The following is an 18,091-nucleotide window of genomic DNA, read 5'->3' as shown; positions in this document are numbered from 1 at the left end:
TAAAGATGAGTTTCCATGAACTTATACCAGAGTGCAAAGAGGAAATAACTCTTCTCGATCAGAGCTTTGCTTTGTTTGTTGTTGTTTGCTTTAAAGTCTGACACACCCGACACGTTTCAGTCAGAATGACCCCAAATGCATCACTGTTCTCCACGTGGTCCGAGTGCCTCTGTGGTTAAAGCCATCACATCATGGAATTCAGCACAGTTTCATATTTTCTATATTCCCAATTCCTACCTAAACCTTTTCATGAAATTGTAGAGTTTGTTGTACCCTTTATCTAAACCTTTGGAATTTTCCCCAAAATCTGGTGTGAGATTCTGCATAAACCAAGAAGTGAACCTGTAAGTAATGATACATGGGTCATTTAAATCTTAAAGCATCATTCTTTCTCAGGCATGTTTATTTCATTATTAGTAGGAAGAACCTGACATTGGTTCAGTCCCTTCTGTGTACCAGATGCTCCTAATTCATCTAACCTCAGTATTTGTATGAGGTCAGCATGATTATCATTATTCCCATTTTATCTCCCTGGTCCTTGAGATCTGAAGGTTAAATCTTTTGCTTGAGGGGAACTGAACCAGGGTTTTTTCCAAGTTCTGTCTGACTCCCGATTCATGTGGTTTCTATTGCATCATGAAATTTCAAAGAGCAAAAATCCTTAAGCATTTGGCACACAATGTCAAAGACCCTTTGGGGCTAAGGGGCATGACTGGCTACTGTTCCTTACACAGTGCGGTCCTCAGTGTGTCCCACTAATGTGCCCTCCAGTTATCTGAGGTCTTGTTCCAATGCGATTCCAATTCAGCTGGTGATAAGAGGGGTCTGAGTTTCTGCATCTCTGCAAACCTCCCAGGTGATGTCCTTACTCTGGGGACTCGGACTACATTTTAAGGACCCAGGAAGTATATCATCCCCTGCTCTCGTTCCGGGCATTTGGAGGGCAGACACATTCTGGAAAAAGTTGGGAGAGTGTTCATAGACCAAGGGCGAATACAAGGTGAGAGGGAGTGGTGTGAAAGGCCAGCTGAGGGGCGGTCCTCATTCCTCTGCCATTGCTCCTGTGCTCAGCTCCCTCCTCCTCTATGGGCATATTTCTGCCCTCTTTTGTATCCTCCTCATCTCCACACCTCACATCTAAAGTCACCAGCCCCAGGGCATTGTGTAAGTGTAAACAAACCAGAGCCCCAGAGAGGAGGATTCCTGTGCTTCCAGAGCACCCCCTCTGACTATTTAAGGATGCTGTTTGTAAGAAGTACTGATGTGGATGTGTAGCAGGAAGAGCCACAGACAAAACTCCTCAGACACCGAGTTAAAGAAGGAAGGGGTTTAACCGGCCAGGGGCATCGGCAAGACTCCTGTCTCAAGAGCTGAGCTCCCCAAGTGAGCAATTCCTGTCCCTTTTAAGGGCTCACAACTCTAAGGGGGTGCGCGTGAGAGGGTCGTGATCAATTGAGCAAGCAGGGGGTACGTGACTGGGGGCTGCATGCACCAATAATTAGATCGGAACAAAACAGGACTGGGATTTTCACAGTGCTTTTCTATGCAATGTCTATAATCTATAGATAACATAACCGATTAGGTCAGGGGTCGATCTTTAACTACCAGGCCCAGGGTGTGGCACCGGGCTGTCTGCTTGTGGATTTGATATTTGCCTTTTAGTTTTTACTTTTTTTTTCTTTGGAGGCAGAAATTGGGCATAAGACAATATGAGGGGTGGTCTCCTCCCTTAGATGGGCTAATGATGAATAGAGAATGAGTTATCTGTGTGGCAGTTAGGATTTATTTCCAACAGTTATAAAACTCCCCACGTCCACATATATATGTTAAAGAAAATACTTTATTTTTTTGAGATGGAGTCATGCTCTGTCGCCCAGGCTGAAGTTTCTTCTCCTTTAGCCCAATGGTTTTCTGCTGCAATCACTGTTTGATGAAGGCTGCTTTGGCTGCAGGTGTCCCATTCTGTATTTATTCCTCTGCTTGTTTCCCTTTCTCGAATAGTCACTACATTTTTTATTTTGTCTCATCTTTCTTTTCTTCTTTTAAAAAAAATCTCTCTTGAAACTCCTATCTACTTAACTCTTTGTTGTTGTTCCCTCCCTCCCTCCCTCCCTTCCTTCCTTCCCTCCTTTCCTTGAGATGGAGTTTCACTCTTGTCGCCCAGGGTGGACTGTAGTGGCACAACCTCGGCTCACTGCAACCTCCACCTCCCTAGTTCAAGCGATTCTTCTGCCTCAGCCTCTCAAGTAGCTGGGATTGCAGGCATGTGCCACCACGCCCAGCTAATTTTTGTATTTTTGGTAGACATGGGGTTTCACCATGTTGGTCAAACGCCTGACCTCAGGTGTTCCCCCCGCCTCGGCCTCCCAAAGTGCTGGGATTACAGGCGTGAGCCACCACACGCGGCTGTTTTTGTTATTACACCTTTGTCTCCTCTTCTATTCGTGTCACTTCTACCATATATAAAAGTGAATACAATTTTCAGGAAAAAATAAACTCATGACTCACAGCTATAAAAATGAATATGAGCTAAAGAATTTGTGTTACTCATAGTATCTGAGGGAACTAGGCAGATGCTATAACCAGCTTAATGGAAAAGTCAAGCCAATTTAAATTTACAGAGTAGAAGAATGTTGAGATGAATTGCAAATGAAAGTGAAACTGGTTTTTCCACTGGGAGTAAGTCAGTTCCTAACAAGATATAATTTGCATGTCTATCAGTTACAACTTAGCAAGAAGTGCAAATAGCTCAAACCCAGGAAAGGGCTGGAATCTGATAACTTGATAACCAGAAGGGTGTGCTGAAAATTACTAAGTTTGCTTTCTTTCTTTCTTGCTTGCTTTCTTGCTTTTCTTGCTTTTCTTTCCTCTCTCTCTCTCTCCTCTCTCTCTCTCCTCTCTCCACTTCCTTCCTTCCTTCCTTCTTTCTTTTCTTTTCTTTTTTTTTTTTGATGGAGTTTTCGCTGTTGTTGCCCAGGCTAGCATGCAATGGCACGATCTCCGCTCACTGCAACCTCCGCCTCCCAGGTTCAAGCGATTCTCCTGCTTCAGCTTCCCAAGTAGCTGGGATTACAGGCATGTGCCACCACGCCTGGCTAATTTTGTATTTTTTTTTTTAGTAGAAACAGGGTTTCTCCATGTTGGTCAGGCTGGTCTTGAAATCCCAACCTCAGGTGATCCGCCCGCCTCGGCCTCCCAGATCCCTGGGATTACAGGCATGAGCCGCCACCGCACCCAGCCTCATTCACAGTTTTCAATTGAAACATAATTATGTTTTTACCATGCTAATGATGGTTAATACTCTTGAGGTCGTGGGTATGTGTCAATCACTCAGACGATTTACCTGTATTTACTCACTGAATCCTCAAGAAAGAGAGGTGGGAAATACATCACATCTATCTTACAAAGGAGGAACTTAGGGCTCAGAGATTTTAGATTTCAATACTCCGTTACTGCAGGAGTGGGAATTTGAATAAAGGTGTTCTGATGGTCATATATCAGTTCCTCGCCACTGGGCTATGCTATTTGTGTGAAGCCCTGAGCAGCTGAGTCCTAGGAAGTCGTGCGGGCTCCAGAATGTAGAACGACAGTATCTCTCCACCGGGGAAGGTAGTGCTCTATTTACTTTTTAACTTTCCAATTTTAACTGGAATAAACTTTCCTCCTCCTCCCACTATCCACATTCTCCACTGAATCCTCTAACTGTTACTAATTCTACAGAAATTTGTGGAAATTAATAAAACCTTGTGGAGGCCAAGGGAAAACTTCCCCTTCATCTGAATGTTCACTGAAAATCAACTGAAAAAAGACAGCTGAGAAATACTAAGAGAAAAGGCATATGAATTTATTAAAGTGCACAGGAGTTTTACAAAACATAAGATCTCAAATAAATGACCGGATGGTTGACGCTTTTACACCATCTTGAGGTTCCAGAAAGAATGAGGCTTGGATCAGTGGCAAAACGGCTTATGGGACCAGAGAAGAGGTGGCCTGTCTAGCAAAGGTGGTCTTGTTACATGGATGGACCCTCACAGGTAGCAGTGCTCAGGGAGAATAGATGTAAATGTTTCAGGCCTTTAAAAACTTCAGACCCTCAGTTAATCATCCCTAAATCTGGACAACAGAAGGCCTCAGAGAAAGCCTGGCTGCATCAATGCACATTTTTCTCTACAGGTGCAAATCTTCTTCACAAAAGACAGCTTTTCAGCTAAATTTGTATTTCCAGCCCTCCTGAACAGCCATCTTGAAACATCTCAAAGAAGTATATTTTAGGCTAAAATATTTTGGCTTCCTTTGTGATCTGAGAAGCCAAAATAGATATCTCTTTATTGAATAAGATGGACCCCAAGGTTAAGGCAATGAAAAGTTACCTACGGGCTGAGGGCTCCAAGGCCTTGCTGCCATGGCAACTCCCTAAATTCCTTTGGCTACAGCAAAAACCACAGGTTTGCTAAACTCCCTAACAATAGGAGCCATCAGGCAAAATGTCAGGCCCTTCCTAACTCTAATTTACGACCTCTCTTGGTGTCTGGCTTGGGACCCCTTTCTGGTAACAATCCCGTTCATTCTTTGGATGACACTTTCAACCTTGCATGTACAATATGATATACTTACCCTATTTGATGAATCGTCTAACTCGGTGTTTCTCAACTTATTTATTTTTTATTACTGCTGTCCCTAAAAAACTTTTATGTGGCATTATTTCTGAGGGCTCTGTTCTGTTCCATTGGTCTATATCTCTGTTTTGGTATCAGTACCATGCTGTTTTGGTTACTGTAGCCTTGTAGTATAGTTTGAAGTCAGGTAGCATGATGCCTCCAGCTTTGCTCTTTAGGCTTAGGATTGACTTGGCGACATGGGCTCTTTTTTGGTTCCATATGAACTTTAAAGTAGTTTTTTCCAATTCTGTGAAGAAAGTCATTGGTAGCTTGATGGAGATGGCATTGAATCTGTAAATTACCTTGGGCAGTATGGCCATTTTCACTATATTGATTCTTCCTACCCATGAGCATGGAATGTTCTTCCATTTGTTTGTATCCTCTTTTATTTCATTGAGCAGTGGTTTGTAGTTCTCCTTGAAGAGGTCCTTCACGTCCCTTGTAAGTTGGATTCCTAGGTATTTTATTCTCTTTGAAGCAATTGTGAATGGGAGTTCACTCATGATTTGGCTCTCTGTTTGTCTGTTGTTGGTGTATAAGAATGCTTGTGATTTTTGTACATTGATTTTGTATCCCGAGACTTTGCTGAAGTTGCTTATCAGCTTAAGGAGATTTTGGGCTGAGATGATGTGGTTTTCTAGACATACAATCATGTCATCTGCAAACAGGGACAATTTGACTTCCTCTTTTCCTGATTGAATACCCTTTATTTCCTTCTCTTGCCTGATTGCCCTGGCCAGAACTTCCAACACTGTGTTGAATAGGAGTAGTGAGAGAGGGCATCCCTGTCTTGTGCCAGTTTTCAAAGGGAATGCTTCCAGTTTTTGTCCATTCAGTATGATATTGGCTGTGGGTTTATCATAGATAGCTCTTATTATTTTGAGATACGTCCCATCAATACCTAATTTATTGAGAGTTTTTAGCATGAAGAGTTGTTGAATTTTATCAAAGGACTTTTCTGCATCTATTGAGATAATCACCTTTCTCTCCTCCCCTGGATATTACGAATCACATCACAAGGAGGTGTACCCCCTAACGATATGGGGGGTAATATCACGTCTCTCCCACTGGGTATTACGAACCATATCACAGGGAGGTGGACACCCCCTGCAATATGGGGAGTAATATAATTCTTCTTCCCTCTCTGGATATTACAATCCATATCACAGGGGTGTGTACGCCCCCACGATATAAGGAGAAATATCACCTTTCTCTCCCTCACTGGATATTACGAAACATATCACAGGAGGTGATGAGGAAAGAGGATGATATTACCTCCAATATTGCGGGGAGTATACACACCCCCTTGTGATATTGTTTCTAATGTCCAGGGAAAGAGGATTATATTACTCTCAATATTGCAGGGGCTTGTACAACCACCCTGTGATATTTTCCTAACATCTGGTGGGGGGGGAAGACGATGATATTGGAACCGTATCACAGGAGGTGATATGGTTCATAATATCCAGAGGAGGAGATGATGATATTACTCTTAATATTGCAAGGGGTGTACACCCCCCTCTGATATTGTTTGTAATATCCAAGGTGGGGAGACGATGACATTAGTCCTGATATCACAGGGGGTGTACACCATCCTGTGATAGTGTTCATAATATTAAGGGTGGGAGAGTATAATATTACTTGCAATATTGCAGGGGATATACACCCCCCTGTGATATTGTCCATAATATACAGAAGGAAAGAGGATGATATTATTCCCAATATCCAAGGGAGTGTACACCTTCATTTAATGTTGTTCTTAACATCCAGGGTAGGAGAAGATGACATTACTCTTAATATCAGGGGCTGTACACCCCCCTCTGATATTGTTCGTAATATTCATGGAGAAAGAGGATGATATTACTCCCAATATCCTAAACACCCTATGTGTACACCACCCTCTTATATCGTTTGTAATATCCAGCAGGGGAGAGGTTGATATTACTCTCAGTATCGCAGAAGGTGTATACCCTGCTGTGATATTGTTTGTAATATCCAGGGAAAGAGAGGATGATACTACTTCCAATCTCGCGGAGCGTGTACACCTCCTGTGATATCATTCCTAATATCCAAAGAAGGAGAGGATATTACTCCCAATATCACAGGCTGTGTACATTCCCCCTGTGATATTGTTTTTAATATCCAGTGGGCGAGAGGATGATATTACCCCAATATCGCAGAAGGGTATACACACCCCACGATATGGGGAGTAATATCACCCTTCTCTCCCCCCTGGATATTAAGAACAATATGTATTGGGATATTGTTTCTAATATCCAGGCGAAAAAATAATAATACTTCCAATATTGCAGGGGGTGTACACCGCTCCTGTGACAGTATTCCTAATATTTACCGGGGGAGAGGATGATATTATTGCCAATATCGCAGGGGGTGTACACTCCCTGTCTTATATTGTTCCTTATATCCGGGGGGGAGGGGATGATATTAGTCCTAATGTCGCAGAGGGTGTACACCGCCTGTGTGATAGTGTTTCTAATATCCACAGGGGAAAAGGATGATATAATTCCCAATATCGAAGGGGGTGTACCCCACCGTTATATTGTTCCTAATATCCAGGGCGTGAGGAGATGATATTACTCTTAATATCGCAGGGAGTGTACACCCTCACGTTGATAATGTTCGCAATATCCAGGGGAAGGGAGGATAATATTATTCCCAATATTGCAGGGGCTGTACATCTCCCCTGTGATGTTGTTCCTAATATCCAGGAGGGTAGAGGATGATATTACTCGTAATATCGCAAAAGGTGTACCACCCCTCTGTGATATTGTTTCTAATATCCATATGGAAAGGAGATGATATTACAACACCCTGTGATATTGTTTCTTTTTCTTTCTTCTTTTTTTTTTTTGACTGAGTCTCGCTCTGTCGCCCAGGCTGGAGTGCAGTGGCGCGATCTCCGCTCACTGCAAGGTCCGCCTCCTGGGTTCACGCCATTCTCCTGCCTCAGCCTCCCAAGTAGCTGGGACTACAGGTGCCTGCCACCATGCCCGGCTAATTTTTGTATTTTTAGTAGAGACGAGGTTTCACCCTGTTAGCCAGGATGGTCTCGATCTCCTGACTTCGTGATCTGCCCGCCTCGGCCTCCCAAAGTGCTGGGATTACAGGCATAAGCCACCGCGCCCGGCCAAAGAATACATTTTAAATTAGAAGAAATCATGTAAGTGCTATTCTTGAAGTTTCTTATTTTAATTTGTGATTTAATTAATTCAGTCAAATAAATAAACTCAACGAGGAAGGAAGAATGTGGAACTGACAATGTAAGTTGCTTACATAAATCGCCTCATATGGCTTCAAACTGAGACTCTAAATTGAGAAGATCTTAATGCGTGACAATTAGGTACATGGTAGAGAAGAAACTACACGATGAAAATTTATTTCTGTTTCTTGAGCCAAAATTTGAATGATTGTCCTTATTGATGGTAGCTCAGTAGAAAGATCCCAAGGGTTTCTTTCCTTTCTTTGTTTTTCTTTTCTTCTAGGTTTTCTTCCAAAATTAACTTAAAGTAACTCCTGAGGTTGTATATAGGATAGTAGAAAGCACACTTTCATAACGTTGTTTGGAAGGTCAATTATATGATGAATGCAAAATGCTGGGATTTTGCATTTCATAATGACAATTACAAAACACTGCCAAAATAAATCAGAGATGACACAAATAAATGGAAAAACATTCCATGCTTATAATAGGAAGAATTAATATTGTTAAAATGGCCATACTGTACAAAGCAATTTACAGATTCAATGCTGTTTCTACCAAAGTAGCAACGTCATTTTTCACAGAATTAGAAAAAACTAATCTAATGACCAAATGAACTGAAAGGCCAAAACTAACTGAATGGCCATATCAATCTCAAGCCAAAAGAAAAGAGCTGGAGTAACCACACTATCAGATTTCAAACTGTACTAAAAAGCTACAGTAACCAAAACAGCATGGTACTGGTACAAAAACAGACTTATAGACCAATGGGACAGCTTAGAAAACCCTGACACAAAGCTGCACACCTATAACCAACTGATCTGACAAAGTTGACAATAACAAGCAATGGGGAAAGGATTTTCTGTTCAATACAGACTTTGGGATAACTGGCTAGCCATATGTAGAGGACTGAAACTGGATTTCTTTATTTCACCATATACAAAAATCAACTCAAGATGGATTAAAGACTTACATGTAAAACTTTAAAAAACTCCAGAAGAATACCTAGGGAAATACCATTCTTGACATAGGCCTTGGCAAAGGTTTCATAAGGAAGACTCCAAAAGCAATTGCAACAAAAATAAATATTGACAAGTGGGACCTAATTTAACTAAAGGTCTTCTAACAGCAAAAGAAACTATAAACAGAATAAACAGACAATGTAGAGAATGGGAAAAAATTTGCAAACCATGTGTCCGACGAAGGTTTAATATCCAGAATCTATAAGGAACTTAAACAAATCAACAAGCAAAAAAAAAGGAATTCCATTAAAAAATAGGCAAAGGGCAGGAACAGACACTTCTCAAAACAAGACATACATGTGGTCTACAAGCATATGGAAAAATGCTTATCACTAATTATTAGAGAAATGCAAATGAAAACCACAATGAGATACCATCTCACGCCTGTCAGAATGGCTATTATTATTAAAAAGTCAAAAAAATCAAAACGACAGATGCTGGGAGGGTTGCAGAGAAAAGGGAATGCTTATACACTGCTGGTGAAAATGTAAATTAGTTAAGCTAGCGTGGAACAATTTGAAAATTTCTCACAAAACTGAAAACAGAGCTACCATTCGACCCAGCAGTCCCATGACAGAGTACTTTCAATGGCGAAAACCGCAATTACTTTTGCACCAATCTCGTACATATAAAGCATGGAATACCACACAGCCACAAAAAAGAACAAAATCATGTCCTTTGCAGCTGCGTGGATGCAGCTGGAGGCCATTGTCCTTAGTGAACTAACACAGGAACAGAAAACTAAACACTGAATGTTCTCACTCATAACTGGCAGCTGAACATTGAGTGCACATGGACACAAAGAAGGTAACGGTAAACACCGGGGCTTATTGGAGGGTAGTAGGTGGGAGGAGGGTGAGGATCAAAAACTACGTGTCAGGTACCGTGCCCCAAAATACATAACAATGATGAATTATTCTAGCGCAAACACACTTTACATATAAAGATTCACATTGATAATAAATAATAGAGGGAGATTTGTTATGCTAAGACCACGAATTAGCTGTATACTTCACACAAGAAAAATGATTCAGGCTAACTATGGGAAGTTCATAATAATAAATGGGATGCATACTCAAAAATACATGACAAGCTTTAAATTACATGTAATGACAAAAATTGTCTTGTTATTGTCCCACAGGACCCTGAAGCTCTTTTCATTACCCTTTCAATCTTTTTTCTTCATTATATTTAGATTGTGTAATTCCTATTGGTAGATGGTGTAATTCCTATTGGTTTAAGTTTGCCAACTCTTCTACCTGTCATCTATATTTCGTTATTACACTGAACTACAGCGAGGATTTTTTTTTTATTATTACTGTTTGGTCTGCCTTTTTTGGCTCTTACGTTTCTATTTAGTTCTTTTGTTTTTCTTTGCTGAGAATTCTCTTCACTGAATTATAGACTTAATGTTGTAGAAAGTACATTTAGACCTGTATTTCTGGAACTGTATGCAAGTCCAGCTGCTCACCACCTAGAAGGTAACTGCAAAACAGGCAGAATGCAGTGACAGGAAAGCAGTTTTATTTTTCAATTAATAGGAGATGGGAGATTGGGCTGCCTCAAGCCTCAAAACGACAACAACAACAAAAACAAAAACCATCTTAAAGCTTTGAGCTGAGGGCAGGGGCTTAAAAAGGGAAACGTGGTGTGGGAGGTATGCAGGGGTTATGCAGAGAGTAGGGTCTGCGTGTCTTTTTGCGATGGCTATCTTGAGTTATTGCCCACCTAGAGTGCCAGCTGGCACCATCTCAAGTGTGGCTGGGCTGCAGATTATTTGTCTTGAGGTCATCTTTCAGAGGGAGAGAATTTGCCACTTGGTCTCCATGCCTGAGTGGTTTCAAAATTAGTCCCTAGAATCTTTTAACAAGCATACAGTAAGATAAGTGTTTGTGGTGCAAGGGAGTGCCTGGTCAGAAAGAGAGGGAAGCTGTTTCCATTTCAGCTCCTCAGGCCAGCATATTCCTAGCTGGCAAATTCCAAACCAACTTGTACCATTCAGTTGGAACTAGAACTTCCAGGCAAACATATTTTAGTACCCTGGTCGTTGTTTCTAGATGCTGACTATACCTGCCCTCCATGTGACACCCCTGCTCTGTGATGCAGGAATACACCTGTGTGAATAGCACTGGGGCTCCCTTCATACTGAATTCTGATCGAGTTTGGCTCATGCAGTGTAATGTACATTATTATACAGTGTCGTGTGCTCTCCACACTCCCCTTCCCACTTGAGCACTGAAGTACTTGTTCCCTCAGCTGCCAGGAGAATTAGTATCTGACAGCTCTCAGCTAAGTCCTTCTCAAGTTACTGTTCCCAGTTGAGGTAAACTGCCTCACCCAAGCTTATGCTCTCTTCCTGGGGGCAGCCACATGTAATAATTGCTTCTGTGGGAACACAAACACGGGGCCAGTTGCCTACTACAAGGCAACATGGAAGGGTAATCTCAGAGTTCATCCAAGGAGTAGCCGAGACTGTAGTTGTGACTACATCACAGTTCATTTTCTCCCTGTGCCCAATTTTGCTTCATTAATGCCACAGGAATTGATACTAGGAACTCTCCTTGGTCAGCTTCCTGAATGTCTAAGTCTCCATCTCAGTCTTTTTTTCAGGAATTTCTAAGTGATATTTATTTCTCCTGCTCAGGCTTGCTGGTCTGTGGATTCTTGACTTTGCCCTCTGGCAGGGTCACCTTTTAGGTGGCCTCCTCCATACAGCCCATCTATGTGAAATCTGGAAGCTGGTCTATCCCCACATGCCATCAGGAGGCGAGTGGGCAGAATGTCAAGGTCTTGGTGGTGTAGGGACTCAGCATAGCCTCTCTTTGGTTTTCGTAAATTGTGCCACATAGTAGTTAATCTCAACTCAGCTACCCAGCATCACTGTCCTTTCTGTTTTTCTATGGAGCTCTGGGCAGTACATACATCTTTTTCTCATCTGACTCACAGCTTGTCTGGTCTTAATTCTCACACACCCTAGAGTCCTTCAGAGAATTGATCTACTTAAGGCAAAAGGCTACTTCCCCCATTGGACAGTAGCCACCTGTGTTACTACACCATCATATTGATGCCCCTGGGACCTGAGAGACATCAGTGTTGAGAACATGGAAAGATAAAACTTTTATCATAAGTGATAGGTAAACTTTCATTGAAAGTTTTATTTGTTACTTGATATACTAAATATCTATGACCTACTGCTTGCACTTAGCCAGGAATTTGTTTTTTTCCCACAGGAAAGAAGATAACCTGACTTTAACTGTAGACTGCATGTGATCAATAACATTTGCCACTTCAGTAAGATCCAACATGCAAAGGCAGAGGTGTCACTAAAATCTATGATAGGCTTGCCTTCTAAACAAAAACAATGGTAATTACAACTTCACTTGGAATAAGCTATTACAGTATCTCTCGTTTTGTGTAGGAGCAGCTTTCCCCATGATCTATTCCATGAGAAATTTTGTTTAAATATTTTTTTTTTACAGTTTTGGAAGCTGAGATTTATATGCACTAGTAGTGAAGCCCTAGTTCACAAAACTTGCAAAAGGTGGAGCCAGGATCCAAGGGTGCTTGACAGTGGAAAATATTAAGAACAAATAACACAATCACAAAAAGCAGCCCCAGATAAAATCAAACTGCAAACTGCCTGGCACAGTGAATGCAATCTGTTGTTACTATTGTTGTTTTCACTGATTTTATTACATAGATAAAAACCTACAAAATATTAAAAAATACAATTATATCACACAGATGCAAAAACATTGATACTTATAATGCAGCAGAGATTCTGTCAAGTTTAGTTCAATAAGGAAACTACCATGGATTCTACCACAGTTTCCTTTTATTTCAACTACTCTTTTTGAGAAGAGCTGGTCTTTCAATATCACACTGTTTAATCTTCCCATCCTATTAAACTACAGACAAGTAATGCCACAGTCACATTACCTCACCCCTTAATGTATTTTTAAGCATCATCTTTTTCCATGCACATCTATTTTACATTTCATTTTTGCTCCTAAATAATTCTCTCTTCTTTCAGTACATCAATCACAGCTTTCCAAAAGCATTTTGGAAGTATATTAAAATTATGGGTATCTATAAAATGTCCCCCAAAATTAAATGTTTCTGCAACCAAAGTGGCAAACTCATGCCTCTCTGGCTTATTAATCAGATTTAATTTAGGCCACACCCTAAACAGTAGACTGTAGACACTGATATAAGTGAAGCCTACACAGCCAGGCTGGAAGAGATTTCCTCCACCCAAAGCGGCATTAAGACCATGCTGCTCAGACAGGATCCAGCCTTTTGGGAAGAGTCATCACTTTTATCTTCTGTAAGTGGACAATCTGTGGTTGTGTAAATACTAATCACTTAATATTTAATAATTTTCCTGTAAAGTTTGAACTCTAGAGAATTCATAGCTATGTATCTCTATATATTTTACAAATAAAATTCTATTATCCATTCTACAACCTGAAGAATCAAAACTTGCTAGCTGACACGGTCATCAGGTTAAATTCTTGTAATAACCTGTCAGTTTTGTCAAATATATGATTTGGCTGTTTCCAATTTATTTTCTGACAGAACAAATTGATTAATCATTTCAGTATTATGGGGAGGAGAGTCACAGTTTTACTATTAAGTTTTGGCAACAGGGATCAGAAAAGTACAGAATGGAATGTTAGAGGCATTGTTCTCAGTGTTCTATGATTACTCGACGAATTATTGATGAGAAAAAGGAAGGGATATATACGTGCCTTCTACTAGCATTGCAAAAGAGATCAGTGTGATTTAAAGTAAAGATGTCCACATTTTATCACCATTCTAAGTAAGAAACTATGGAGACAGAAGAAAATATAGTTCAAAATTCTCTAGCTTGCTAAGCTATAGTGAAGAAAGAAAAGGAAAATATTTATTTTTCAGGGTAATACTTTATCATACTTCTTTCTACACTAGTCAATCTTGAATTTTCAACCCTCTTTTAAATGAAATTATAGACATTTTATTAGCAAGATTATTTAATTCTTCATTTTTCATTTAACTGTTCTTTGTATCCATGGCCAATTTTTTAAAAAAATTATCCCAAATAATCATTTTTGTAGGTTTATAAACATTTTAATTAGTGGCAAATTATCTTAGCTTTGTAACATAAAAATTTAGACAGTAATTTCAATAAAGCAAATAATTTAATATTATCACATCATAGAGAAATACAGTTATCTACTAATTTTATTTAACACATTTAATTGATCATTTCGTGAAATAATCTGAATGCTATGGCATGATGACCAGTTAGACTGATAAAAACTGATAATTTTTATACACCTGGAAATAAAGAATTTTTATTCCACCTGAACATAAAGAATAGAAATATTATCTATTTTCACTGAAAAGTACAAGCTAATGACATCAAATTTTACAAACTACTTAACCATAGTAGGAACTTCATAATAAGAAAATGTTTTTCCTGACTTGAAAAGTCATGCAAGTTGTTGAGATTATTCTCTGAAAACATATGAACCAGTCTGGCACAATGTAAGTGGCTAATTAATTGAAATTGCTATATTTTTATGCTATATATGTTTACCTTACCAAAATAAAAAAAAACTAACATCTGTCATGAAACATTCCATTAAAGTGATACTTAAATATACAGCTGAAGTGAGTGGGAGCAACATTAATGACTATAACTGGATAAATGAACAAACTGTTATATATGCAGATAATGAAATAGTATTCACCCTTAGGAAGGAAATTCTGACACATGGGATGAACACTGAGGACATTATGATAAGTGAAATAAGCCAGACACGCACGCACACACACACACACACAATACACAATACCACATGATTCCATTTATATGAGGTTTCTAAAACACTCAAATTTATAGAGACACAAAATAGAATGGTGGTTGCTGGGGGCTGTGTGTGAGAAGAATGGGGAGTTATTTCACAATGGGTACAGAATTTCAATTTAGGGAGGTGAAAAGAGATTCATAGATGGATGTTGTGGACGGTCATACTACAATATGATTATACTTGAAGCCACTGTACTGACTGTGCACTTAAAAATAGTTAATATGATAGAAAAAAAAATTTAAGAAACTTGTTCAACACCCTACGTTATGACATTACAGGTTGATTTTTTAAAAGATATTTAAAGTTGATCAATCTTCAACACTAAGGAAGGTTGGAAAAATGGAGACATGGAAGATATTGAGTGAAAGAAATGAGTTAGGAGGATTTTGAGGTCTTTCAGCAAAGTGACACTAAGGGCTGTAATTAGAGATTTTGTGTAGTTCCTACGTGTAGAAAGTACATGTTATTGCATTTTCTAAGAAATAAAAAGAAAAAATAGAACATGTTAGAGATACGAGGGTGTGAAGATCACAAAGTTTTGTCAAATGCAGAATTTATTTGTCAAGAAGGAAATATGTATATTTCCATGATGTTTAAATTTTAAACAGCCAAATAGAACCCTCAGGTATTGTGCTGCCAGTAGCATTACGATGCTTAAGTAATGCACTGTGGTATCCACTAACCCAACTGCACTGCCTTTCCCAGTCATGATTGGCATTTGAGTTTAGGGTGGATACAAAGAGTGGAGGCAAAGGGAATTCGCATGGAAGAGATGGGCTCCTTCTGCCATGTAACTTTATTGAATTAGACCATATCCTTGAGATTGAATCATCATCGATACCTTTGCAGGTGTGGCGACATTTATTCAACAAGGTAGAAAACTTCCTGCACCAGCAGATCTAAGATGAAAATGTCTATAAAGATTTCATTTCTCTTGAGACTGAAGAAGAAATTAATTTATCTCTGTGATTGGATAAAGATCTTAGTTTTCTTTTTCCTCCTTTACCTGGTAAAGGTTGTTATGCTTGTGGACTGATGAGAAAAGTCTCATTGCAACAAAGTACCTTGTACAGTTAATGAAAATGTGTATTTACCATTATACTGTTACACTGCAAAGAAATAAGAAATATCCACGAAGGTCAGTACTGTTTTCAGTCTATCACCTGTAAAGGAGGACTAAATGTGTTCACAACTCCAAATTAATTATGTTTTCATCTGCAGACTCAGCCATTCCAGACCTGAGAATATAAGTCACCCTGTTTAGAAAGTTAAAAAAAAGTCTTCTTGGATTAAGTCAGGGAAAACTGCCTGATTTTGGTAGGTTTCAATGAGTTTTGATATGTTATAGACCCACAACCTTCATAGTCAAGGATGTAGTTTTATATAATGAAATATATTGACTTAATTCAGCTTCTAAAATATTGAGTATACATGACGTAACTCAAGCACAAATAAAATGACAAATTATGTGAATCATTTCATTCGCACTCACGATGGTATCAGATAAAGCAAAATCATTCTGACAGGTTACTTGCAACTTATCCCGAACCTGGATTTGTTATATAAAATTAATCAATACTTAGCCTGAGAAGCATTTATTATGAAATCCTTGGAAATGAGAAAAAATTGAATTAATTTTATGCACAAATTAGAACATCTTGCAAGTGGCAAATGAAAGATTTGACATAGGTTTCATTGCTTTCACACAAGTACTTTTCAAGAACTGTGTAACTCAAATGGAGTACCACAAAGGATAAACACTCTGTCATCTTTTTCTCCATTTGCAGTGTCACTCTTATTTGAAATCATGGAAAATGGGAGCTATACCTCTTATTTCATTCTCCTAGGACTCTTTAACCACACCACAGCCCACTAAGTCCTCTTCATGATCGTTCTGAGTATCGTTTTGACCTCCCTGTTTGGCAATGCCCTCATGATTCTCCTGATTCACCGGGACCAGAGGCTCCACACGCCCATGTACTTCCTCCTGAGCCAACTCTCCCTCATGGACATGATGCTGGTTTCCACCACTGTGCCCAAAATGGCGGCTGATTACTTGACCGGAAATAAGGCCATCTCCCGCGCTGGCTGTGGTGTGCAGATCTTCTTCCTCCTCACACTGGGTGGTGGAGAGTGCTTCCTCTTAGCAGCCATGGCCTATGACCGCTATGTGGCTGTCTGCCACCCACTCCGATATCCCACTCTCATGAGCTGGCAGCTGTGCCTGAGGATGACCATGTTGTCTTGGCTCCTGGGTGCAGCTGACGGGCTCATGCAGGCTGTTGCTACCCTGAGCTTCCCATATTGCGGTGCACACGAGATCGATCACTTCTTCTGCGAGGCCCCCGTGCTGGTGCGTTTGGCTTGTGCTGACACTTCAGTCTTCGAAAATGCCGTGTACATCTGCTGTGTGTTAATGCTCCTGGTCCCCTTGTCCCTCATCCTGTCCTCCTATGGTCTCATCCTCGCTGCTGTTCTCCACATGCGCTCTACAGAAGCATGCAAGAAGGCCTTTGCCACCTGCTCTTCACATTTGGCTGTGGTGGGACTCTTTTATGGAGCTTGCATTTTTACCTATATGAGACCCAAATCCCACAGGTCCACTAACCACGACAAGGTTGTGTCAGCCTTCTATACTATGTTCACCCCTTTACTCAACCCCCTCATCTACAGTGTGAGGAACAGTGAGGTCAAGGAAGCCCTGACAAGGTGTATGGGTCGGTGTGTGGCCTTAAATCTTGAATAAGAGTATATATATTTGCCCCAACATTCAAAACTGTGCAAAGTGTTTGTGTGGAATTTCCTAGAGATAAGGAATATACACTTTTATATCTACATCTGTTCTGTCTCTCTCTCTCCCTCTCTGTCTCTTTCTGTGTGTGTGTGTGTGTGTGTGTGTATGTGTGTGTGTGTGTGTGGTGTGTATGTGTTGCTTTGAATTGCAGATGAATCTTCATTCCTTGGGTTCATTTACTCAGCTGTCATTATCCAATCAAATCGTGGATTGTTAAAAATCGGTGAAATCACTAATTTTTAGTAAAATGGTTTTACATCATACCTCACAATAATTTTGAAGGTTAATTGTTGCCATTTGTTTCACATTGAGGTGTAGCTTACACACAGTAGAATTCTCGCATTTATGGTGTTCCTTTTCAACCAATTTCCACAAATATCTACCCTGGTAATTCATGAATTATCAAGAGATACCATTTTCACCACCTCAGAAAGGTCCCGCAGGCCTTTTTCCAGTGATACCCCAGGCCTAAGATACACCCACTGCTCTAATTTTTATCTCTGTTCATTAGTTTGGGCTATTCTAAAATTTCATATCAAAGG

At 40.0% G+C, this 18,091-nt stretch overlaps 1 protein-coding gene across 1 annotated transcript in view; it reads left to right on the top strand.

Annotated features, from left to right (window-relative positions):
- Positions 1-17,849, top strand: part of LOC129033159 (olfactory receptor 2T8) — a 51,602-nt gene extending 33,753 nt beyond the window's left edge. Inside the window, 1 exon segment of the mRNA XM_063670587.1 lies at positions 16,543-17,849. Coding sequence (XP_063526657.1) covers positions 16,543-17,501 — 959 coding nt within the window. The 3' untranslated portion in view covers positions 17,502-17,849.
- Positions 17,850-18,091: the final 242 nt, after the last annotated feature.

This window comes from Pongo pygmaeus, chromosome 1 (genome assembly GCF_028885625.2).
Source record: "Pongo pygmaeus isolate AG05252 chromosome 1, NHGRI_mPonPyg2-v2.0_pri, whole genome shotgun sequence".
NCBI lineage: Eukaryota > Metazoa > Chordata > Mammalia > Primates > Hominidae > Pongo > Pongo pygmaeus.
This window is presented reverse-complemented; position numbering and strand designations above follow the sequence as displayed.